Below are 24,685 nucleotides of genomic sequence, written 5' to 3' on the forward strand. Positions count from 1 at the left end.
GTAATCCAACCAGGGCAGGTTACTGTCTAAATGTAATCCAACCAGGGTTGGTTAGGTTACTGTCTAAATATAATCCAACCAGGGTTGGTTAGGTTACTGTCTAAATGTAATCCAACCAGGGTTGGTTAGGTTAGTGTCTAAATGTAATCCAACCAGGGTTGGTTACTGTCTAAATGTAATCCAACCAGGGTAGGTTACTGTCTAAATGTAATCCAACCAGGGTAGGTTACTGTCTAAATGTAATCCAACCAGGGTTGGTTAGGTTACTGTCTAAATATAATCCAACCAGGGTTGGTTAGGTTACTGTCTAAATGTAATCCAACCAGGGTTGGTTACTGTCTAAATGTAATCCAACCAGGGTTGGTTACTGTCTAAATGTAATCCAACCAGGGTTGGTTACTGTCTAAATGTAATCCAACCAGGGTAGGTTACTGTCTAAATGTAATCCAACCAGGGTAGGTTACTGTCTAAATGTAATCCAACCAGGGTAGGGCAGGTTACTGTCTAAATGTAATCCATCCAGGGTTGGTTACTGTCTAAATGTAATCCAACCAGGGTTGGTTACTGTCTAAATGTAATCCAACCAGGGTTGGGTAGATTACTGTCTAAATGTAATCCAACCAGGGCAGGTTACTGTCTAAATGTAATCCAACCAGGGTTGGTTAGGTTACTGTCTAAATGTAATCCAACCAGGGTTGGGCAGGTTACTGTCTAAATGTAATCCAACCAGGGTAGGTTACTGTCTAAATGTAATCCAACCAGGGTAGGTTACTGTCTAAATATAATCCAACCAGGGTAGGTTAGTGTCTAAATGTAATCCAACCAGGGTTGGTTACTGTCTAAATGTAATCCAACCAGGGTAGGGTACTGTCTAAATGTAATCCAACCAGGGTAGGTTACTGTCTAAATGTAATCCAACCAGGGTTGGTTAGGTTACTGTCTAAATATAATCCATCCAGGGTTGGTTAGGTTAGTGTCTAAATGTAATCCAACCAGGGTTGGTTACTGTCTAAATGTAATCCAACCAGGGTTGGTTACTGTCTAAATGTAATCCAACCAGGGTTGGTTACTGTCTAAATGTAATCCAACCAGGGTTGGTTACTGTCTAAATGTAATCCAACCAGGGTTGGTTACTGTCTAAATGTAATCCAACCAGGGTAGGTTACTGTCTAAATGTAATCCAACCAGGGTTGGTTACTGTCTAAATGTAATCCAACCAGGGTTGGTTACTGTCTAAATGTAATCCAACCAGGGTTGGTTACTGTCTAAATGTAATCCAACCAGGGTAGGTTACTGTCTAAATGTAATCCATCCAGGGTTGGTTACTGTCTAAATGTAATCCATCCAGGGTTGGTTAGGTTACTGTCTAAATGTAATCCATCCAGGGTAGGTTACTGTCTAAATGTAATCCATCCAGGGTAGGTTACTGTCTAAATGTAATCCAACCAGGGTAGGTTACTGTCTAAATGTAATCCATCCAGGGTAGGTTACTGTCTAAATGTAATCCAACCAGGGTTGGTTAGGTTACTGTCTAAATGTAATCCAACCAGGGTTGGTTAGGTTACTGTCTAAATGTAATCCAACCAGGGTTGGTTAGGTTACTGTCTAAATGTAATCCATCCAGGGTAGGTTACTGTCTAAATGTAATCCATCCAGGGTAGGTTACTGTCTAAATGTAATCCAACCAGGGTAGGTTACTGTCTAAATGTAATCCAACCAGGGTAGTTTACTGTCTAAATGTAATCCATCCAGGGTTGGTTAGGTTACTGTCTAAATGTAATCCATCCAGGGTTGGTTACTGTCTAAATGTAATCCAACCAGGGTTGGTTAGGTTACTGTCTAAATGTAATCCAACCAGGGTTGGTTAGGTTACTGTCTAAATGTAATCCAACCAGGGTTGGTTAGGTTACTGTCTAAATGTAATCCATCCAGGGTTGGTTAGATAACTGTCTAAATGTAATCCAACCAGGGTTGGTTAGGTTACTGTCTAAATGTAATCCAACCAGGGTAGGTTAGGTTACTGTCTAAATGTAATCCAACCAGGGTAGGTTACTGTCTAAATGTAATCCAACCAGGGTAGGTTACTGTCTAAATGTAATCCAACCAGGGTAGGTTAGTGTCTAAATATAATCCAACCAGGGTAGGTTAGTGTCTAAATGTAATCCAACCAGGGCAGGTTACTGTCTAAATGTAATCCAACCAGGGTTGGGTAGGTTACTGTCTAAATGTAATCCAACCAGGGTTGGGTAGGTTACTGTCTAAATGTAATCCAACCAGGGTAGATTACTGTCTAAATGTAATCCAACCAGGGTTGGTTACTGTCTAAATGTAATCCAACCAGGGTTGGTTACTGTCTAAATGTAATCCAACCAGGGTAGATTACTGTCTAAATGTAATCCAACCAGGGTTGGTTACTGTCTAAATGTAATCCAACCAGGGTTGGTTACTGTCTAAATGTAATCCAACCAGGGTTGGTTAGGTTACTGTCTAAATATAATCCAACCAGGGTTGGTTACTGTCTAAATGTAATCCAACCAGGGTTGGTTAGGTTACTGTCTAAATGTAATCCAACCAGGGTTGGTTAGGTTACTGTCTAAATGTAATCCAACCAGGGTTGGTTAGGTTACTGTCTAAATGTAATCCAACCAGGGCAGGTTACTGTCTAAATGTAATCCAACCAGGGCAGGTTACTGTCTAAATATAATCCAACCAGGGTTGGTTACTGTCTAAATGTAATCCAACCAGGGTAGGTTACTGTCTAAATGTAATCCAACCAGGGTTGGGTAGGTTACTGTCTAAATATAATCCAACCAGGGTTGGTTACTGTCTAAATGTAATCCAACCAGGGTTGGTTACTGTCTAAATGTAATCCAACCAGGGTTGGTTACTGTCTAAATATAATCCAACCAGGGTTGGTTACTGTCTAAATGTAATCCAACCAGGGTAGGTTACTGTCTAAATGTAATCCAACCAGGGTTGGTTACTGTCTAAATGTAATCCATCCAGGGTTGGTTACTGTCTAAATGTAATCCAACCAGGGTTGGTTACTGTCTAAATGTAATCCAACCAGGGTAGGTTACTGTCTAAATGTAATCCAACCAGGGTAGGTTACTGTCTAAATATAATCCAACCAGGGTTGGGTAGGTTACTGTCTAAATATAATCCAACCAGGGTTGGTTACTGTCTAAATGTAATCCAACCAGGGTTGGTTACTGTCTAAATGTAATCCAACCAGGGTTGGTTACTGTCTAAATGTAATCCAACCAGGGTAGGTTACTGTCTAAATGTAATCCATTACAGTTACTAGTTACCAGTCCAAAAATGGTAATGTAATCTGATTACATTCAGTTACTTTTAGATTACTTTCCCCCTTAAGAGGCATTAGAAAACGACAAACATGTATGTTACCAATTAAACGACATCTATTGCAGAATAAATCAATGTTAAAGTTTACATAGTTGGCCATATATGGATGTTAAATGTTACTTTATGGGTTGGTTATGTAGGCTTCTTCTAAACCATCGCTTTCTACTACATATAACAATACGATTAAATGATATCTTTGTTTTTTTTAATACAAAGTCTATCAGAATTCCAGTCATTTCAAAAAAACATGTATAGCCCTTAATTTTCCAAGAATAGGATTTGGAAATATGAAAGTATAGATTAACCAAATTGTTTTACCTGAGCAGGACCCTAAAACAACTGACTTTAGTTTTGTGAAAACTAAGGACGTATTAGCCAACCCTACTCTGTTGTTTACGATGTTGTTGTCATGGAGACTGATTGGGCATTGAGCAGCTGTTGCAAGAGCTCGCTGTCCACTGGTTTCAAAAACAATGATTGGTAGGTGCAGATTAAAAATGTATTTAAATTCAATCATTATTGGGTTCAAATACACGTTTAGATTTGTGAACAGCCGTCCACAACAACCACAATCCGTAAAGAGCAAATAGCTAAATGAGAGAGCAGCAGCGTGATTCACATCAATGCGCTATGTAGATATCAATAATAAGTGATATCCGTATCGCCGTAGACGACACCACTGCTGTCGTCTTTACCTCCAAGCGTTTATTCAAGTTGGATCATGTTTGGATGCCGACAGCAGTCGCACCATTGTGGAAGACACAGCTTGGACTGTAACCTAGAAAAACCTTCTCCTGCTCTTTCCCCGCGATCCATGAAAACTCATTTGGTGTGTCATCATTTGTGGTCTCTGAATGGTGTGTCATCATAGTGGTCTCTGATTGGTGGTCATCGTTTTGTGTGTCATCATTAGTGGTCTCTGATTGGTGGTCATCATTTGTGGTCTCTGATTGGTGGTCATCATTTGTGGTCTCTGATTGGTGGTCATCATTTGGTGTGTCATCATTAGTGGTCTCTGATTGGTGGTCATCATTTGGTGTGTCATCATTAGTGGTCTCTGATTGGTGGTCATCATTTGTGGTCTCTGATTGGTGGTCATCATTTGTGGTCTCTGATTGGTGGTCATCATTTGGTGTGTCATCATTAGTGGTCTCTGATTGGTGGTCATCATTTGGTGTGTCATCATTAGTGGTCTCTGATTGGTGTGTCATCATAGTGGTCTCTGATTGGTGGTCATCGTTTTGTGTGTCATCATTAGTGGTCTCTGATTGGTGGTCATCATTTGTGGTCTCTGATTGGTGGTCATCATTTGTGGTCTCTGATTGGTGGTCATCATTTGTGGTCTCTGATTGGTGGTCATCATTTGGTGTGTCATCATTAGTGGTCTCTGATTGGTGGTCATCATTTGGTGTGTCATCATTAGTGGTCTCTGATTGGTGGTCAGACTCAGGTGGAACAAATTTAAACATTGTGCCTTTTTTTTCTTCCCAATGCTGATTTGACGGTATTGAGAAAACAGAGAAGTGTCCACAAACATTTTTTCCCCCACAAACCTCCTTTCTGAATTTAAAACTAATCCTTTTAAGTAATCATCTAGATTTTCAAAGAGTATTTGTAATCTGACTACAATATGTTTTCTGGTAAAGTAGCGGATTTACACATGTAACCCGTTACTCCCCAACCCTGCTGGGCAACTGGCAAGGAAAAACTCCCTGGAGGGAAGAAACCTTAATAAAACAAACTAGAAAAGACGAGACAAATGGAACTTCAGAGAATATGACCCTCACTTGAGTAAGGAACCGAAGCCAAATAGCTCATTTTAAAAACAGTGGTATAATGTTAGCCTATTTGGAGAAAAGTTTTGTGTCTGTGCAACGGAGCACGTTGTTGGAAAAGAAAACGAGATTATTACGTAACTGTGTGTAAAAGTACTGTAGTGAAACAGGCAGGGAGCGGGACTCGAACCCTCAACCTTCTAAACCCGAAGTCCAGCGTGATATCGACCGTGCCCCCGAAAGTATGCTCAAGTGGCAGAGTCGATATCCGCGTTTATAAACCCAGGGTCGTTACACTGCTAAACTCTGCACAACAACTTCCACGATGAAGTCAGACATCGAGGCATTAATCCAGAATGTCGGAAACCAGTTCAATACAGGATGCTTTTTTGATTCCGTTCTGATTTAGGGTGCGTTCGCAAAATTCACTCCTGCTATCTACTCCGATTTCAGGGCGTCTTGATTGTGGCAGAGCACAGAAACACTGGATGAATTTACGAACCAATCAACACCCGTTAAATATGGCCGGTGTCAGTAAACAGTCGGGCAAAAAAACGTATTTAAATCGTTTTCCAGCAGCACAATTACAGTCCAGCAACACTCTGGATAACATGAAAACATCCTAACCAGCTCTGCTTGGTTGAGTAAAAATGTGTCAGATTGGAGGTGTTCTCTCATTTGTAACTTTTGAAGTAGCTAGCAAATTAACATTAGTCAAGCACCGAAGTTAGGGTCAGAAAACTGAATTTTCGAACGCACCCTTGGTTGGATTATTCTACTCGGCTAAAGTGAATCAGAGAGAGAGAGAGAGATATCAATCTCAACAAATATGAGGGTCCAAAGGTTTCAGTAACAGTTATAACGTTATTATAATTTATTAATAATTACATAGCTATTGAGTAGTAAAACACTTACCACTGCGGAGACAACTACCCGATCTCACGGATAAAATTCAATTCGCAAAAAAAACTCACTTCCGTTATCGGTATAATCAGATGTCTTCCTTGTTACTGACGCGATGTCAATTTTATCACTGAAATATTGTTGCTTTGAAGATCTTTGGGGTTGTGGAAGGGGTCGCTTGTCGATAGTTGCTGTACTTAAACCCGTTAGTTACAAATGAGAGCTCAGTAATGTTGCATATTATGCTGGGTTTCCGCTAGATGCCACAGTCACAAAGTCAATTTGGCTCTATTGTATAAATTCATACAAAAAATAATTAGATGTTTGCTCTTAATTTAGGATTAGGTATAAGGTTAGCATTATGGTTAAGGTTTAAAATAAAATTTTAATTAAGAGAAATTGACGAAATAGGCGGCGTTTTTTAAAACTTTGTGTCTGTGGTAACTAGTGGCGACCCTTGTACAAATCGGGCGAAGTAAAGTCTTCCGGGGTTCTGCGTCGCGTACAGCCAACCAGCGAGTGAGACGTCATTAATGGTTAGATCGGCATTGGGGCAGGGTTCAGAAAGATTAACAATCCAGCGTTGTCATGGTGAGCTCAGCTGGAATGAATTTGTTTCTGTCCCAGATAGCCTCCTATATAGGGCTCTGGTCCAAACTAGTGCACTATGTCGGAATCAGGGTGCCATTTGGGATCATCACAGTATCACTGAAATGTGCTTTTAAATGACTTTGACAAATAGGACATGAATGATTAGGTTGGATTTGAGAAGAGGCCAGAGAGTTGTTAACCTTGTTCACACAATACCTTTATCTATTGACACCCTGGGAGTCAGACAGACAGACTGGGAGTCAGACAGACACACAGACAGACTGGGAGTCAGACCGACAGACTGGGAGACAGACAGACAGACAGACAGACTGGGAGTCAGACAGACAGACTGGGAGTCAAACAGACAGACAGGAAGTCAGACAGACAGACTGGGAGACAGACAGACAGGAAGTCAGACAGTCAGACAGGAAATCAGACAGACAGACAGGAAGTCAGACAGTCAGACAGGAAGTCAGACAGACAGGAAGTCAGACAGACAGACTGGGAGACAGACAGACAGGAAGTCAGACAGACAGACAGGAAGTCAAACAGACAGACAGGAAGTCAGACAGACAGACAGACTGGGAGACAGACAGACAGGAAGTCAGACAGACAGACTGGGAGACAGACAGACAGGAAGTCAGACAGTCAGACAGGAAGTCAGACAGTCAGACAGGAAGTCAGACAGACAGACAGGAAGTCAGACAACGGACCAGGAAGCTGTGGTATTACAGTTTATTTGTTGTTTTGGAAGGTAAAGTGCATAGTTGAAGCCCTTTCTCTCTGTTAGACCTGTTCCCTATATAGTACACTACTATAGACCAGAGCCCTGTTCCCAATATAGTACACTACTATAGACCAGAGCCCTATTCCCTATACAGTACACTACTATAGACCAGAGACCTGTTCCCTATATAGTACACTACTATAGACCAGAGACCTGTTCCCTATATAGTACACTACTATAGACCAGAGCCCTATTCCCTATATAGTACACTACTAGTGACTAAAGCCCTATTCCCTATATAGTACACTACTATAGACCAGAGCCCTATTCCCTATATAGTACACTACTAGTGACTAAAGCCCTATTCCCTATATAGTACACTACTATAGACCAGAGCCATATTCCCTATATAGTACACTACTATAGACCAGAGCCCTATTCCCTATATAGTGCACTACTAGTGACTAAAGCCCTATTCCCTATATAGTACACTACTATAGACCAGAGCCCTATTCCCTATATAGTACACTACTAGTGACTAAAGCCCTATTCCCTATATAGTACACCACTATAGACCAGAGCCCTATTCCCTATATAGTGAACTACTATAGACCAGAGCCCTATTCCCTATATAGTGGTACTACTATAGACCAGAGCCCTATTCCCTATATAGTACACTACTATAGACCAGAGCCCTATTCCCTATATAGTGGTACTACTATAGACCAGAGCCCTATTCCCTATATAGTGGTACTACTATAGACCAGAGCCCTATTCCCTATATAGTGAACTACTTCAGACCAGAGCCCTATTCCCTATATAGTGGTACTACTATAGACCCTATTCCCTATATAGTACACTACTAGTGGCTAAAGACCTATTCCCTATATAGTGCACTACTAGTGACTAGAGCCCTATTCCCTATATAGTGCACTACTAGTGACTAAAGCCCTATTCCCTATATAGTGCACTACTAGTGACTAGAGCCCTATTCCCTATATAGTGCACTACTAGTGACTAGAGCCCTATTCCCTATATAGTGCACTACTAGTGACTAGAGCCCTATTCCCTATATAGTGCACTACTAGTGACTAAAGCCCTATTCCCTATATAGTGCACTACTAGTGACTAGAGCCCTATTCCCTATATAGTGAACTACTATAGACCAGAGCCCTATTCCCTATATAGTACACTACTATAGACCAGAGCCCTATTCCCTATATAGTGGTACTACTATAGACCAGAGCCCTATTCCCTATATAGTGGTACTACTATAGACCAGAGCCCTATTCCCTATATAGTGCACTACTATAGACCAGAGCCCTATTCCCTATATAGTGGTACTACTATAGACCAGAGCCCTATTCCCTATATAGTGCACTACTATAGACCAGAGCCCTATTCCCTATATAGTGGTACTACTATAGACCAGAGCCCTATTCCCTATATAGTACACTACTATAGACCAGAGCCCTATTCCCTATATAGTGCACTACTATAGACCAGAGCCCTATTCCCTATATAGTGGTACTACTATAGACCAGAGCCCTATTCCCTATATAGTGGTACTACTATAGACCAGAGCCCTATTCCCTATATAGTGGTACTACTATAGACCAGAGCCCTATTCCCTATATAGTACACTACTATAGACCAGAGCCCTATTCCCTATATAGTGTACTACTATAGACCAGAGCCCTATTCCCTATATAGTGTACTACTATAGACCAGAGCCCTATTCCCTATATAGTGGTACTACTATAGACCAGAGCCCTATTCCCTATATAGTGCACTACTATAGACCAGAGCCCTATTCCCTATATAGTACACTACTATAGACCAGAGCCCTATTCCCTATATAGTGCACTACTAGTGACTAGAGCCCTATTCCCTATATAGTGCACTACTAGTGACTAGAGCCCTATGTAGTGCACTAATTCTGACTAGAGCCCTATGTAGTTCACTAATTCTGACTAGAGCCCTATGTAGTGCACTAATTCTGACTAGAGCCCTATGTAATGCACTAATTCTGACTAGAGCCCTATGTAGTGCACTAATTCTGACTAGAGCCCTATGTAATGCACTAATTCTGATTAGAGCCCTATGTAGTGCACTAATTCTGACTAGAGCCCAATGTAGTGCACTAATTCTGACTAGAGCCCTATGTAGTGCACTAATTCTGACTAGAGCCCTATGTAGTGCACTAGAAAGGCCATCTGAGACCCAGCCGGTGATGCCCAGAGGAAAGAGGACAGTATACAAGGCCGATCCAGTCCCTACATTCCCCTCTGAGTTAGATTAGTTACAAGGCCGATCCAGTCTCTACATTCCCCTCTGAGTTAGATTAGTTACAAGGCCGATCCAGTCCCTACATTCCCCTCTGAGTTAGATTAGTTACAAGGCCGATCCAGTCCCTACATTCCCCTCTGAGTTAGTTTAGTTACAAGGCCGATCCAGTCTCTACATTCCCCTCTGAGTTAGTTTAGTTACAAGGCCGATCCAGTCCCTACATTCCCCTCTGAGTTAGTTTAGTTACAAGGCCGATCCAGTCCCTACATTCCCCTCTGAGTTAGATTAGTTACAAGGCCGATCCAGTCTCTACATTCCCCTCTGAGTTAGATTAGTTACAAAGCCGATCCAGTCTCTACATTCCCCTCTGAGTTAGATTAGTTACAAGGCCGATCCAGTCCCTACATTCCCCTCTGAGTTAGATTAGTTACAAGGCCGATCCAGTCTCTACATTCCCCTCTGAGTTAGATTAGTTACAAAGCCGATCCAGTCCCTACATTCCCCTCTGAGTTAGATTAGTTACAAAGCCGATCCAGTCTCTACATTCCCCTCTGAGTTAGTTTAGTTACAAGGCCGATCCAGTCCCTACATTCCCCTCTGAGTTAGTTTAGCTACAAGGCCGATCCAGTCCCTACATTCCCCTCTGAGTTAGTTTAGCTACAAGGCCGATCCAGTCCCTACATTCCCCTCTGAGTTAGATTAGTAAAACACACAAAGTGGAATTTTTAAATGTGGTTCTGTACATCAGCAGTTTCTCTCTTATGTTAGCTACTTATAGACGTGGGTACACAGACCCGTGATCAACTGTGGCCCCGCCTGATGATGTCAGATCTTTGTTGTGGATCACACCCCCCCCCCCCCAACCCTGACCTATATAGTGCACTACCCCATAGGGCTCTGGTCTAAAGTAGTGCGCTACCCCATAGGGTTCTGGTCTAAAGTAGTGCACTACCCCATAGGGCTCTGGTCTAAAGTAGTGCGCTACCCCATAGAACTCTGGTCTAAAGTAGTGCACTACCCCATAGGGCTCTGGTCTAAAGTAGTGCACTACCCCATAGGGCTCTGGTCTAAAGTAGTGCACTACCCCATAGGGCTCTGGCCTAAAGTAGTGCACTACCCCCATAGGGCTCTGGTCTAAAGTAGTGCACTACCCCCATAGGGCTCTGGTCTAAAGTAGTGCACTACCCCCATAGGGCTCTGGTCTAAAGTAGTACACTAAACAGGAAATGCATTGTGATGTACAGGGGTCGGAGGTCGCAGTACGCTGTTGGGTTCCAGGGTACCAACGTAGAACGGGCAGAACGTCTGGTGGAGATGTTGGGTTGTCCAGTAGAACGTCTGGTGGAGATGTTGGGTTGTCCAGTAGAACGTCTGGTTCTCTCCGGTTCTGTTCCGTCTGGTTCTGCTGCTAGTCCACTGGTGGAGCTGGGGGATCCTGGTCACGACTCTGTTAAACAGGAGGAACAACGGTCAATAAACAAATACATACAACAATATCAAAACCATCCCTTCATCCACCCTCTTCTCCTTCATCCACCCTCTTCTCCTCCATCCACCCTCTTCTCCTCCATCCACCCTCTTCTCCTCCATCCACCCTCTTCTCCTTCATCCACCCTCTTCTCCTCCATCCACCCTCTTCTCCTTCATCCACCCTCTTCTCCTTCATCCACCCTCTTCTCCTCCATCCACCCTCTTCTCCTCCATCCACCATCTTCTCCTTCATCCACCCTCTTCTCCTCCATCCACCATCTTCTCCTTCATCCACCCTCTTCTCCTCCATTCACCCTCTTCTCCTCCATCCACCCTCTTCTCCTTCATCCACCCTCTTCTCCTCCATCCACCCTCTTCTCCTCCATCCACCCTCTTCTCCTTCATCCACCCTCTTCTCCTCCATCCACCCTCTTCTCCTCCATCCACCCTCTTCTCCTTCATCCACCCTCTTCTCCTCCATCCACCCTCTTCTCCTCCATCCACCATCTTCTCCTTCATCCACCCTCTTCTCCTCCATTCACCCTCTTCTCCTCCATCCACCCTCTTCTCCTTCATCCACCCTCTTCTCCTCCATCCACCCTCTTCTCCTCCATCCACCCTCTTCTCCTCCATCCACCCTCTTCTTCTTCATCCACCCTCCTCCTCTCCATCCACCCTCCTCTTCTCCATCCACCCTCCTCTTCTCCATCCACCATCCTCTTCTTCATCCACCCTCCTCCTCTCCATCCACCCTCCTCTTCTCCATCCACCCCCCCTTCATCCACCCTCGTCTCCTCCATCCACCCCCCCTTCATCCACCCTCGTCTCCTCCATCCACCCCCCCTTCATTCACCTTCGTCTTCTCCATCCACCCCCTCCTCTACTCCATCCACCCCCCCTTCATCCACCCTCATCTCCTCCATCCACCCTCTTCTCCTCCATCCACCCTCCTCTTCTTCATCCACCCTCCTCCTCTCCATCCACCCTCCTCTTCTCCATCCACCCTCCTCCTCTCCATTCACCCTCCTCTCCTCCATCCACCCTCCTCTTCTCCATCCACCCTCCTCTGCTCCATCCACCCTCCTCCTCTCCATCCACCCTCCTCTTCTTCATCCACCCTCCTCCTCTCCATCCACCCTCCTCTCCTCCATCCACCCTCCTCTTCTCCATCCACACTCCTCTTCTTCATCCACCCTCCTCCTCTTCATCCACCCTCCTCCTCTCCATCCACCCTCCTCTCCTCCATCCACCCTCCTCCTCTCCATCCACCCTCCTCTTCTCCATCCACCCTCCTCCTCTCCATCCACCCTCCTCCTCTCCATCCACCCTCCTCTTCTCCATCCACCCTCCTCTCCTCCATCCCCCCTCTTCTCCATCCACCCTCCTCTTCTCCATCCACCCTCCTCTTCTCCATCCACCCTCCTCTTCTCCTCCATCCACCCTCCTCTTCTTCATCCACCCTCCTCCTCTCCATCCACCCTCCTCCTCTCCATCCACCCTCCTCTTCTCCACCCACCCACCCCCCTCTCCTCCATCCACCCCCCTCTATCCCTCCTCCTCCCTCTATACGTACGTTGTGAGGTCCAATAGGTTCCATCTATCCCTCCTCCCTCCATACCTACACTGTGAGGTCCAGTAGGTTCCCTCTATCCCTCCTCCCTCCATACCTACACTGTGAGGTCCAGTAGGTTCCCTCCATACCTACACTGTGAGGTCCAGTAGGTTCCCTCTATCCCTCCTCCCTCCATACCTACACTGTGAGGTCCAGTAGGTTCCCTCCATACCTACACTGTGAGGTCCAATAGGTTCCCTCTATCCCTCCTCCTCCCTCCATACCTACACTGTGAGGTCCAGTAGGTTCCCTCCATACCTACACTGTGAGGTCCAGTAGGTTCCCTCTATCCCTCCTCCTCCCTCCATATCTACACTGTGAGGTCCAGTAGGTTCCCTCCTCCTCCCTCCATACCTACACTGTGAGGTCCAATAGGTTCCCTCCTCCTCCCTCCATACCTACACTGTGAGGTCCAGTAGGTTCCCTCTATCCCTCCTCCTCCCTCCATACCTACACTGTGGGGTCCAATAGGTTCCCTCTATCCCTCCTCCTCCCTCCATACCTACACTGTGAGGTCCAGTAGGTTCCCTCCTCCCTCCATACCTACACTGTGAGGTCCAGTAGGTTCCCTCCTACTCCCTCCATACCTACACTGTGAGGTCCAATAGGTTCCCTCCTCCTCCCTCCATACCTACACTGTGAGGTCCAATAGGTTCCCTCCTCCTCCCTCCATACCTACACTGTGAAGTCCAATAGGTTCCCTCCATACCTACACTGTGAGGTCCAGTAGGTTCCCTCCTCCCTCCATACCTACACTGTGAGGTCCAGTAGGTTCCCTCCTCCCTCCATACCTACACTGTGAGGTCCAGTAGGTTTGCCGGCAGGCGGTGCTGGGGATCCTCTGAGGCTGTTGGGTCTGAGGAGGAAGAGGAGCAGAACCAGAACCATCCAGCCCATCAGAACCACGGGGACAGTCAGGTCTCCACCTCCTACTGAGCCACTGGGTCCTGGTACTGGAGGGACACAGAGAAAGACAGTCCCGTTAATAACCACTTGGCTGGACGGTGTATCAACCAACACTGAAAAACAAAGTGTGTATCTCCACTGGAAGTGTTGTTTAGATTAGCACGAAGCTTAAATGTGGGTCAGTGTGTGGTGATATAAAGCATACATACAGTCCTGAGGACACTCTGTCTCTGTACAGTAGGACTGAGACTGACGTAGCTGGTGGACACAGGAGAGAGAGGGGGGGGGGGGGGGGGGGGGGGGGGGGGGGGGGGGGGAGAACGTGAGTTTACAGATCGTGTTGGTTCTGTCCTTATTAGACCAGACAAACAGACAGAGACAGGCAGACAGACAGAGAGGCAGAAAGGCAGAGAGTAGGACAGACAGACAGGCAGGCAGACAGAGAGACAGACAGGCTGACAGACAGGCAGAGAGACAGACAGAGAGAGGCAGACAGGCAGGCGGGCAGAGAGACGGACAGAGAGAGGCAGACAGGCAGAGAGACAGACAGACAGGCGGGCAGAGAGGCAGACAGGCAGAGAGACAGGCAGACAGGTGGGCAGAGAGACAGACAGGCTGACAGACAGGCAGAGAGACAGACAGAGAGAGGCAGACAGGCAGAGAGACAGACAGGCAGGCAGGCAGACAGACAGACAGACAGGCAGAGAGACAGACAGACAGGCGGGCAGAGAGACAGGCAGAGAGACAGATCTTGTGGTTTTCAATGAATCATTCAATTCCTATGAGATAATGGAAGTGGTCTGGCAGCTCTCGCCCTCTTCAACGAACACAAAACTAGACCTCCGGGATGCTTGGCCTTCTAGACAGAGTTTCAAATAAAAATCCATATCTCAGACTGGCCAAAATAAAATAAAAGATTAAGATGGGAAAAGAACACAGACACTGGACAGAGGAACTCTGCCTAGAAGGACAGCATCCTGGAGTCTCCTCTTCACTGTTGACGTTGAGACTGGACAGAGGAACTCTGCCTAGAAGGCCAGCATCCCGGAGTCTCCTCTTCACTGTTGACGTTTTGACTGGACAGAGGAACTCTGCCTAGAAGGCCAGCATCCCGGAGTCTCCTCTTCACTGTTGACGTTGAGACTGGACAGAGGAACTCTGCCTAGAAGGCCAGCATCCCGGAGTCTCCTCTTTACTGTTAACGCTGAGACTGGACAGAGGAACTCTGCCTAGAAGGCCAGTATCCCGGAGTCACCTCTTCACTGTTGACGTTGAGACTGGACAGAGGAACTCTGCCTAGAAGGCCAGTATCCCGGAGTCTCCTCTTCACTGTTGACGTTGAGACTGGACAGAGGAACTCTGCCTAGAAGGCCAGCATCCCGGAGTCTCCTCTTCACTGTTGACGTTGAGACTGGACAGAGGAACTCTGCCTAGAAGGCCAGTATCCCGGAGTCTCCTCTTCACTGTTGACGTTGAGACTGGACAGAGGAACTCTGCCTAGAAGGCCAGCATCCCGGAGTCTCCTCTTCACTGTTGACGTTGAGACTGGACAGAGGAACTCTGCCTAGAAGGCCAGCATCCAGGAGTCGCCTCTTCACTGTTGACGTTGAGACTGGACAGAGGAACTCTGCCTAGAAGGCCAGCATCCCGGAGTCTCCTCTTCACTGTTGACGTTGAGACTGGACAGAGGAACTCTGCCTAGAAGGCCAGCATCCCGGAGTCTCCTCTTCACTGTTGACGTTGAGACTGGACAGAGGAACTCTGTCTAGAAGGCCAGCATCCAGGAGTCGCCTCTTCACTGTTGACGTTGAGACTGGACAGAGGAGCTCTGCCTAGAAGGCCAGCATCCCAGAGTCTCCTCTTCACTGTTGACGTTGAGACTGGACAGAGGAACTCTGCCTAGATGGCCAGCATCCCGGAGTCTCCTCTTCACTGTTGACGTTGAGACTGGACAGAGGAACTCTGCCTAGAAGACCAGCATCCAGGAGTCTCCTCTTCACTGTTGACGTTGAGACTGGACAGAGGAACTCTGCCTAGAAGGCCAGCATCCCGGAGTCTCCTCTTCACTGTTGACGTTGAGACTGGACAGAGGAACTCTGCCTAGAAGGCCAGCATCCCGGAGTCGCCTCTTCACTGTTGACGTTGAGACTGGACAGAGGAGCTCTGCCTAGAAGGCCAGCATCCCGGAGTCGCCTCTTCACTGTTGACGTTGAGACTGGACAGAGGAACTCTGCCTAGAAGGTCAGCATCCCGGAGTCGCCTCTTCACTGTTGACGTTGAGACTGGACAGAGGAACTCTGCCTAGAAGGCCAGCATCCCGGAGTCGCCTCTTCACTGTTGACGTTGAGACTGGACAGAGGAACTCTGCCTAGAAGGCCAGTATCCCGGAGTCGCCTCTTCACTGTTGACGTTGAGACTGGACAGAGGAACTCTGCCTAGAAGGTCAGCATCCCGGAGTCTCCTCTTCACTGTTGACGTTGAGACTGGACAGAGGAACTCTGCCTAGAAGACCAGCATCCCGGAGTCGCCTCTTCACTGTTGACGTTGAGACTGGACAGAGGAGCTCTGCCTAGAAGGCCAGCATCCCGGAGTCGCCTCTTCACTGTTGGCGTTGAGACTGGACAGAGGAACTCTGCCTAGAAGGCCAGTATCCCGGAGTCGCCTCTTCACTGTTGACGTTGAGACTGGACAGAGGAACTCTGCCTAGAAGGCCAGCATCCCGGAGTCTCCTCTTCACTGTTGACGTTGAGACTGGACAGAGGAACTCTGCCTAGAAGGCCAGCATCCCGGAGTCTCCTCTTCACTGTTGACGTTGAGACTGGACAGAGGAACTCTGCCTAGAAGGCCAGCATCCCGGAGTCTCCTCTTCACTGTTGACGTTGAGACTGGACAGAGGAACTCTGCCTAGAAGGCCAGCATCCCAGAGTCGCCTCTTCACTGTTGGCGTGGAGACTAATGTTTTGCAGGTACTATTTAATGAAGCTGCCAGTTGAGGACTTGTGAGGCATCTGTTTCTCAAACTAGACACTCTAATGTACTTGTCCTCTTGCTCAGTTGTGCACCGGGGCCTCCCACTCCTCTTTCTATTCTGGTTAGAGCCAGTTTGCGCTGCTCTGTGAAGGGAGTAGTACACAGCGTTGTACGAGATCTCCAGTTTCCTGGCAAGTTCTCACGTGGAATAGCCTTCATTTCTCAGAACAAAAATAGACTGACGAGTTTCAGAAGAAAGGTCTTTATTTCTGGCCATTTTAAGTCTGTAATCGAACCCACAAATGCTGATGCTCCAGATACTCAACTAGTCTAAAGAAGGCCAGTTTTATTGCTTCTTCAAATCAGTACAACAGTTTTCAGCTGTGCTAACATAATTGCAAAAGGTGTTTTCTAATGATCAATTAGCCTTTTTAAAATGATAAACTTGGATTAGCTAACACAACGTGCCATTGGAACACAGGAGTGATAGTTGCTGATAATGGGTCTCTGTACGTCTATGTAGATATTCCATTAAAAATCTGCCGTTTCCAGCTACAATAGTCATTTTCAACATTAACAACGTCGACACTGTGTTTCTGCTCAATTTGATGTCATTTAAAAATTGACAAAAATGTTTTTGCTTTTCTTTCAAAAACAAGGATATTTCTAAGTGACCCAAAAACTTTTAAACGTTAGTGTACATGTACATCATAACTCAACATAAGTCTGTATCTATATATACTTAGAAATCTCTGTATGTTCATTAAAATAATATATTGGACAACTCCCAGGAAGTTAAGGACTAAGCTGTGGTTCAGGGTCCCGCTCTGTCTGTAGGCAAATGACGAAACTCTCATGGTTGTGCTGGACCAATGACAGCTGGCCACATAGACACACCTGTACACAGGGACCAATGAGATGGCCTGGTTGACTGGAGCGCATTCTAAAACAGCTTTACACCCCCGCCTCCCAGCATTCCATTGTTGCAACATTCTAATCACTACCTTGAAGCACAGAAAGAGAGAGAGACACCATCTATGTGTGTGTGTGTGTGTGTGTGTGTGTGTCTATCTGTGCGCGTAACCGCGTGTGTGTCTGTCTGTCAGTCCTCAAGACAAACACAGAGAGACAGACAGCAGGAACCAGGATATGCTGCTGGCTCAGAGCCTCCACAGTCCCACACACTTTTCCCTTCCCCCCTTCCCTCCTTGTGTCTCTCGCCTTTCTCTCTCTCTCCCTCTCTCTCTCTCTCTCTCTCTCTCTGTCTCTCTCTCAATTCAATTCAATTCAATTCAAGGGCTTTATTGGCATGGGAAACATGTGTTAACATTGCCAAAGCAAGTGAGGTAGACAACATACAAAGTGTATATATAAAGTGAAATAAACAATAAAAATTAACAGTAAACATTACACATACAGAGGTTTCAAAACAGTAAAGACAAATGTCATATTATGTCTGTATACATTAACGATGTACAAATCTCTCTCAAATTTAAAAAAAGACTGGGTTGGTCGAGGCATGAGCAAACTATATCTAATGTACTGAGGGAAGGGAACAAGTGCCCCCCCCCCCCCCCCCCATCAGGGTCATGCTGCATCCTGCCGTCAGTCTTAGTCAGATTGAATGATGACGTGGATTGGGGTAAATGAAGACACAGTTTCACAGGAATCTCTCTCCATCACACAGACACACACACACACACACACACACACACAGACAGACACACACACACACACTCTTACCAGGTTGATGAGTCGTCTCATGGCGTGCTCCTGGGTGCAGATGCACTCACAGGGGTCAAAGCCTCCCTCCGCCATTACGATCACCTGACAAAACACACACACCTGGGATGAGACCACACACACACCTGGGATGAGACCACACACACACACACCTGGGATGAGACCACACACACACACACCTGGGATGAGACCACACACACACACCTGGGATGAGACCACACACACACACCTGGGATGAGACCACACACACACAAACACCTGGGATGAGAGGAGACATCGTTGACATCCCAGATGCCCCCCCCCCCAGAGAGGAGATCATATTGACATCCCAGATGCCCCCCCCTACTTTTGACCAGGCCCAGTGGCCACCAGATGCCCCCCCCCCCTCCTACATTTGACCAGGCCCACTGGCTACCAGATGCCCCCCCCCTACTTTTGACCAGGCCCAGTGGCCACCAGATGCCCCCCCCTCCTACTTTTGACCAGGCCCACTGGCTACCAGATGCCCCCCCCCTCCTACTTTTGACCAGGCCCACTGGCTACCAGATGCCCCCCCCCCTCCTACTTTTGACCAGGCCCACTGGCTACCTGTGCCATAAAATGCCCGGACCTCTTGGCAGGTGCAGTAGCTCAGAGAGGCTACAGATGGGGCGGCAGGGTAGCCTAGTGGTTAGAGCGTCGGACTAGTAACCGGAAGGTTGCAAGTTCAAACCCCCGAGCTGACAAGGAACAAATCTGTCGTTCTGCCCCTGAACAGGCAGTTAACCCCACTGTTCCTAGAATTTGTTCTTAACTGACTTGCCTAGTTACATAAAATTAAAAAATAAACGTTTCCTTGGCCGTTGTGTAACTTATTTACACAGTCGCTGACTGTGGTTCTCATTTCATTTAGGCCAAACAACAAGCAATGAGGAAATGGTTTCACAGGTAAAACAAAACAGATCCTGGAACCTTTTACTTGTGCTGAATGATCAGTACATAGTTACCTACCTAGCTAGTTACCACCCTAGAAACAAAACAGAGACCAATCTAATGAGTAGTGGCCATGTAGGGGAGGGGCCATGTAGGGGAGGGGCCATGTAGGGGGAGGGGCCATGTAGGGGAGGGGCGAGGTAGAAAGGTTAAATTACAGAATGTCTCTGATGGGGAAACAAAACGCAAAATGCCTGTTAGCAAAATGTTAGATGCTTAGCCTGTTAGCAAATGTTTGATGCTTAGCCTGTTAGCAAAATGTTAGACGCTTAGCCTGTTAGCAAAATGTTAGATGCTTAGCCTGTTAGCAAAATGTTAGATGCTTAGCCTGTTGGCAAAATGTTAGATGCTTAGCCTGTTAGCTAATGTTTGATGCTTAGCCTGTTAGCAAAATGTTAGACGCTTAGCCTGTTAGCAAAATGTTAGATGCTTAGCCTGTTAGCAAAATGTTAGATGCTAGGCCTGTTAGCAAATGTTTGATGCTTAGCCTGTTAGCAAAATGTTAGATGCTTAGCCTGTTAGCAAATGTTAGATGCTTAGCCTGTTAGCAAAATGTTAGATGCTTAGCCTGTTAGCAAAATGTTAGACGCTTAGCCTGTTAGCAAATGTTAGATGCTTAGCCTGTTAGCAAAATGTTAGATACGTAGCCTGTTAGCAAATGTTAGATGCTTAGCCTGTTAGCAAATGTTAGATGCTTAGCAAATGTTAGATGCTAAGCCTGTTAGCAAAATGTTAGATGCTTAGCAAATGTTTGATGCTAAGCCTGTTAGCAAATGTTAGATGCTAAGCCTGTTAGCAAATGTTAGATGCTAAGCCTGTTAGCAAATGTTAGATGCTAAGCCTGTTAGCAAATGTTAGATGCTAAGCCTGTTAGCAAATGTTAGATGCTTAGCAAATGTTAGATACTTAGCAAATGGTAGATGCTTAGCCTGTTAGCAAATGTTAGATGCTTAGCAAATGTTAGATACTTAGCAAATGTTAGATACTTAGCCTGTTAGCAAATGTTAGATGCTTAGCAAATGTTAGATGCTAAGCCTGTTAGCAAATGTTAGATGCTTAGCCTGTTAGCAAAATGTTAGATGCTTAGCCTGTTAGCAAATGTTAGATGCTAGGCCTGTTAGCAAATGTTAGATGCTTAGCCTGTTAGCAAAATGTTAGATGCTTAGCCTGTTAGCAAAATGTTAGATGCTTAGCCTGTTAGCAAAATGTTAGATGCTTAGCCTGTTAGCTAACGTCACTGTAGCCCTTGATCATGATTTTCAGTTCCATTACATACGAGTCATTGGACGAAAGCATCTTCTGTGGGGGCGGGGTTTGTTAAGAGACCCGCCTCTCGGTCTGAACATTAACTGGCATCGCTTGCTCTTCGGTTTTGAAAGCATAAGGACCTTATCTTTCATATCGGCTAGAAATAATAAAAATATATCTTTTAAAAGGCTACATTATAGGGTTAGAGTTCCCACACGACCGTATTTCCATGTCACAGCGCTTGTTATTAAGAGAAAACAGACGGAAGACAGAGTGGACGACCTGATGAATTATCTGAGTCTCTGAACACCTGTGGACGACCTGATGAATTATCTGAGTCTCTGAACACCTGTGTGTCAACAGAAGACAGAGTGGACGACCTGATGAATTATCTGAGTCTCTGAACACCTGTGGACGACCTGATGAATTATCTGAGTCTCTGAACACCTGTGGACGACCTGATGAATTATCTGAGTCTCTGAACACCTGTGGACGACCTGATGAATTATCTGAGTCTCTGAACACCTGTGGACGACCTGATGAATTATCTGAGTCTCTGAACACCTGTGGACGACCTGATGAATTACCTGAGTCTCTGAACACCTGTGTGTCAACTGAAGACAGAGTGGACGACCTGATGAATTATCTGAGTCTCTGAACACCTGTGGACGACCTGATGAATTATCTGAGTCTCTGAACACCTCTGAACGACCTGATGAATTATCTGAGTCTCTGAACACCTGTGTGTCAACTGAAGACAGAGTGGACGACCTGATGAATTATCTGAGTCTCTGAACACCTGTGGACGACCTGATGAATTATCTGAGTCTCTGAACACCTGTGTGTCAACAGAAGACAGAGTGGACGACCTGATGAATTATCTGAGTCTCTGAACACCTGTGGACGACCTGATGAATTATCTGAGTCTCTGAACACCTGTGGACGACCTGATGAATTATCTGAGTCTCTGAACACCTGTGGACGACCTGATGAATTATCTGAGTCTCTGAACACCTGTGGACGACCTGATGAATTATCTGAGTCTCTGAACACCTGTGTGTCAACTGAAGACAGAGTGGACGACCTGATGAATTATCTGAGTCTCTGAACACCTGTGGACGACCTGATTAATTATCTGAGTCTCTGAACACCTGTGTGTCAACAGAAGACAGAGTGGACGACCTGATGAATTATCTGAGTCTCTGAACACCTGTGTGTCAACTGAAGACAGAGTGGACGACCTGATGAATTATCTGAGTCTCTGAACACCTGTGGACGACCTGATGAATTATCTGAGTCTCTGAACACCTGTGTGTCAACTGAAGACAGAGTGGACGACCTGATGAATTATCTGAGTCTCTGAACACATGTGTGTCAACTGAAGACAAACGGCCACAAACATGTCACTCAACAAAATACTGTTTTTTTTTTTAAATGTTGCATTTGTGAAGTTATTTTGATGTGAAAGTAAAAAAAAATTCTAGAACCGTAGAGCAATAGAGAATCGATGAATGTCTAGCTGGTTTAGGCTTCCAGAGCCACATCACCCTTTTAACAGAACATTGAAGCAGCCTCTTCAGTTCAATATTGTTATTTTTTTAAAAAACTTTATCTAACTAGGCAAGTCAGTTAAGAACAAATTCTTATTTTCAATGGCGGCCTAGGAACAGTGGGTTAACTGCCTTGTTCAGAACGACAGATTTGTACCTTGTCAGCTTGGGGGTTTGAACTTGCGTCTTCAGTTACTAGTCCAACTCTCTAACCACTAGGCTACCCTGCCGCCCCACCTGTAACTAGTTAGCAGCTAGGCTGACAAAGTCCTCCTGTCTTATATTATGGAACTATAATAAAAACGAAAACAAACTTTGTCATTAACGAGTGAAAAAAACGTGGCCTAAGATAACCGCATATACCGGCAACATTATTTGATAAGTGGTTAGATGGGGCGTTATGTATTTCAAAACGTGTGTTTCCTTTACTGTAGCTGGAAGCTAAGCGACGATAGCAACTGGTTCACGCAGCACTAACAGTTAGTAAAAGGCTAACATTAGTAGGCTAGAGTTGGCTAGCAAGATGGCAAACTTATTTTGTGTACCTATACATTCACAAAAGTAATTTGCGTTGTAAATTGGCTGATAAATGTAATTGAAACCAGAAGTCATGACTGCGGATAATTTGAAGTGAAGTAATTTTTTTGTCGGGAGTTTTACATGACATTTACAGGGAAGAGGCTGACTTGTCGGGTCCTCCATATTAAGTCACACCGCAATTTTCCTTTTCCGGCATGACTTCGGTTCTCTGATCCGTTTTATGTAAAAACTCGAAAAATATAGGTGCAACTTCTGTTGGTGCCGTCTAGCCTGGACCCAGATCTGTTGGTGCCGTCTAGCCTGGACCCAGATCTGTTGGTGCCGTCTAGCCTGGACCCAGATCTGTTGGTGCCGTCTAGCCTGGACCCAGATCTGTTGGTGCCGTCTAGCCTGGACCCAGATCTGTTGGTGCCGTCTAGCCAAATAGAGGTACAACTTCTGTTGGTGCCGTATAGCGTGGACCCAGATCTGTTGGTGCCGTCTAGCCTGGACCCAGATCTGTTGGTGCCGTCTAGCCTGGACCCAGATCTGTTGGTGCCGTCTAGCCTGGACCCAGATCTGTTGGTGCCGTCTAGCTTGGACCCAGATCTGTTGGTGCCGTCTAGCCTGGACCCAGATCTGTTGGTGCCGTCTAGCCTGGACCCAGATCTGTTGGTGCCGTCTAGCCTGGACCCAGATCTGTTGGTGCAGTCTAGCCTGGACCCAGATCTGTTGGTGCCGTCTAGCCTGGACCCAGATCTGTTGGTGCTGTCTAGCCTGGACCCAGATCTGTTGGTGCCTGTCTAGCCTGGACCCAGATCTGTTGGTGCCGTCTAGCCTGGACCCAGATCTGTTGGCGCTGTCTAGCCTGGACCCAGATCTGTTGGTGCCGTCTAGCCTGGACCCAGATCTGTTGGTGCCGTCTAGCCTGGACCCAGATCTGTTGGTGCCGTCTAGCCTGGACCCAGATCTGTTGGTGCCGTCTAGCCTGGACCCAGATCTGTTTGTGCCGTCTAGCCTGGACCCAGATCTGTTGGTGCCGTCTAGCCTGGACCCAGATCTGTTGGTGCCGTCTAGCCTGGACCCAGATCTGTTGGTGCAGTCTAGCCTGGACCCAGATCTGTTGGTGCCGTCTAGCCTGGACCCAGATCTGTTGGTGCTGTCTAGCCTGGACCCAGATCTGTTGGTGCCTGTCTAGCCTGGACCCAGATCTGTTGGTGCCGTCTAGCCTGGACCCAGATCTGTTGGTGCCGTCTAGCCTGGACCCAGATCTGTTGGTGCCGTCTAGCCTGGACCCAGATCTGTTGGTGCCGTCTAGCCTGGACCCAGATCTGTTGGTGCCGTCTAGCCTGGACCCAGATCTGTTGGTGCCGTCTAGCCTGGACCCAGATCTGTTGGTGCTGTCTAGCCTGGACCCAGATCTGTTGGTGCAGTCTAGCCTGGACCCAGATCTGTTGGTGCCGTCTAGCCTGGACCCAGATCTGTTGGTGCAGTCTAGCCAAATGGAGGTGCAACTTCGCATTGGAGCTTTTGATCCATGTTATATTCAAAACTTCATTCGTTACGTGTGGATGCGTTTACGCTCCCTACCCTGTAGATTCAGTACTTTTACCCAGCGCTGCCAGTGCATTTGCGTTTTGCTGTGTTATTGAAGGGACAGAGAGACGACACTTACCTGAACACACTGATCCAGACGCAGCTTTTAGAGTCCAGGGAATGTATGTTTCTTGTTGTTATCGTTCCCGACTGTAGACACGTTATCAGAAAGCCACAGCTGGCCAAACTGTTTTCATCTCTGTACAGTAGAAGATTTCCAGGGGCTCATTCATTATGCCAATTCTGTTGCAACGCGTTCCATAAACGGAGGCAAACGAAACGGGAGGGGACCTACCCGATACTGTCCAATAGAAACGGTGGTTTTAGTTGCAAAACGGGGAACTAATGATAACACCCAAGCTTTTGATACAGTACGCGACAGCCACGTCACGGACATCACGCGAGATCTGCGAGTAGACAGGGAACTCGTGTTTTTGCTCGTCACTAG

General features: G+C 46.4%; 2 protein-coding genes across 3 annotated transcripts in view; both read right to left on the minus strand.

Annotated features, from left to right (window-relative positions):
- Positions 1–6,858, minus strand: part of LOC139374574 (UDP-glucose 6-dehydrogenase-like) — a 27,452-nt gene extending 20,594 nt beyond the window's left edge. The window contains exon 1 of the mRNA XM_071115572.1: positions 6,057–6,858. The gene's annotated coding sequence lies outside the window, so the exon portion shown is untranslated. The remainder of the gene's footprint in view (positions 1–6,056) is intronic.
- Positions 6,859–10,836: 3,978 nt separating this feature from the next.
- LOC139374081 (small integral membrane protein 14-like) lies at positions 10,837–24,422 on the minus strand. Of its 2 annotated transcripts, XM_071115068.1 has the most exons (6): positions 24,317–24,422; positions 18,353–18,436; positions 13,849–13,897; positions 13,529–13,686; positions 10,983–11,098; positions 10,837–10,949 (listed from the first exon to the last, which is right to left on the minus strand). In XM_071115068.1, exons 2-5 carry the CDS (start codon positions 18,425–18,427, stop codon positions 11,060–11,062), a joined length of 321 nt encoding a protein of 106 aa, XP_070971169.1. In that variant the 5' UTR covers positions 18,428–18,436; positions 24,317–24,422; the 3' UTR covers positions 10,837–10,949; positions 10,983–11,059. The 2 variants fall into 2 exon arrangements, with proteins under 2 accessions (XP_070971169.1, XP_070971171.1); XM_071115070.1 differs by lacking the exon at positions 10,837–10,949 and having other exon boundaries at positions 13,525–13,686.
- Positions 24,423–24,685: the final 263 nt, after the last annotated feature.

The sequence above is a fragment of the Oncorhynchus clarkii genome, chromosome 19 (assembly GCF_045791955.1).
Source record: "Oncorhynchus clarkii lewisi isolate Uvic-CL-2024 chromosome 19, UVic_Ocla_1.0, whole genome shotgun sequence".
Taxonomy (NCBI): Eukaryota; Metazoa; Chordata; class Actinopteri; order Salmoniformes; family Salmonidae; genus Oncorhynchus; species Oncorhynchus clarkii.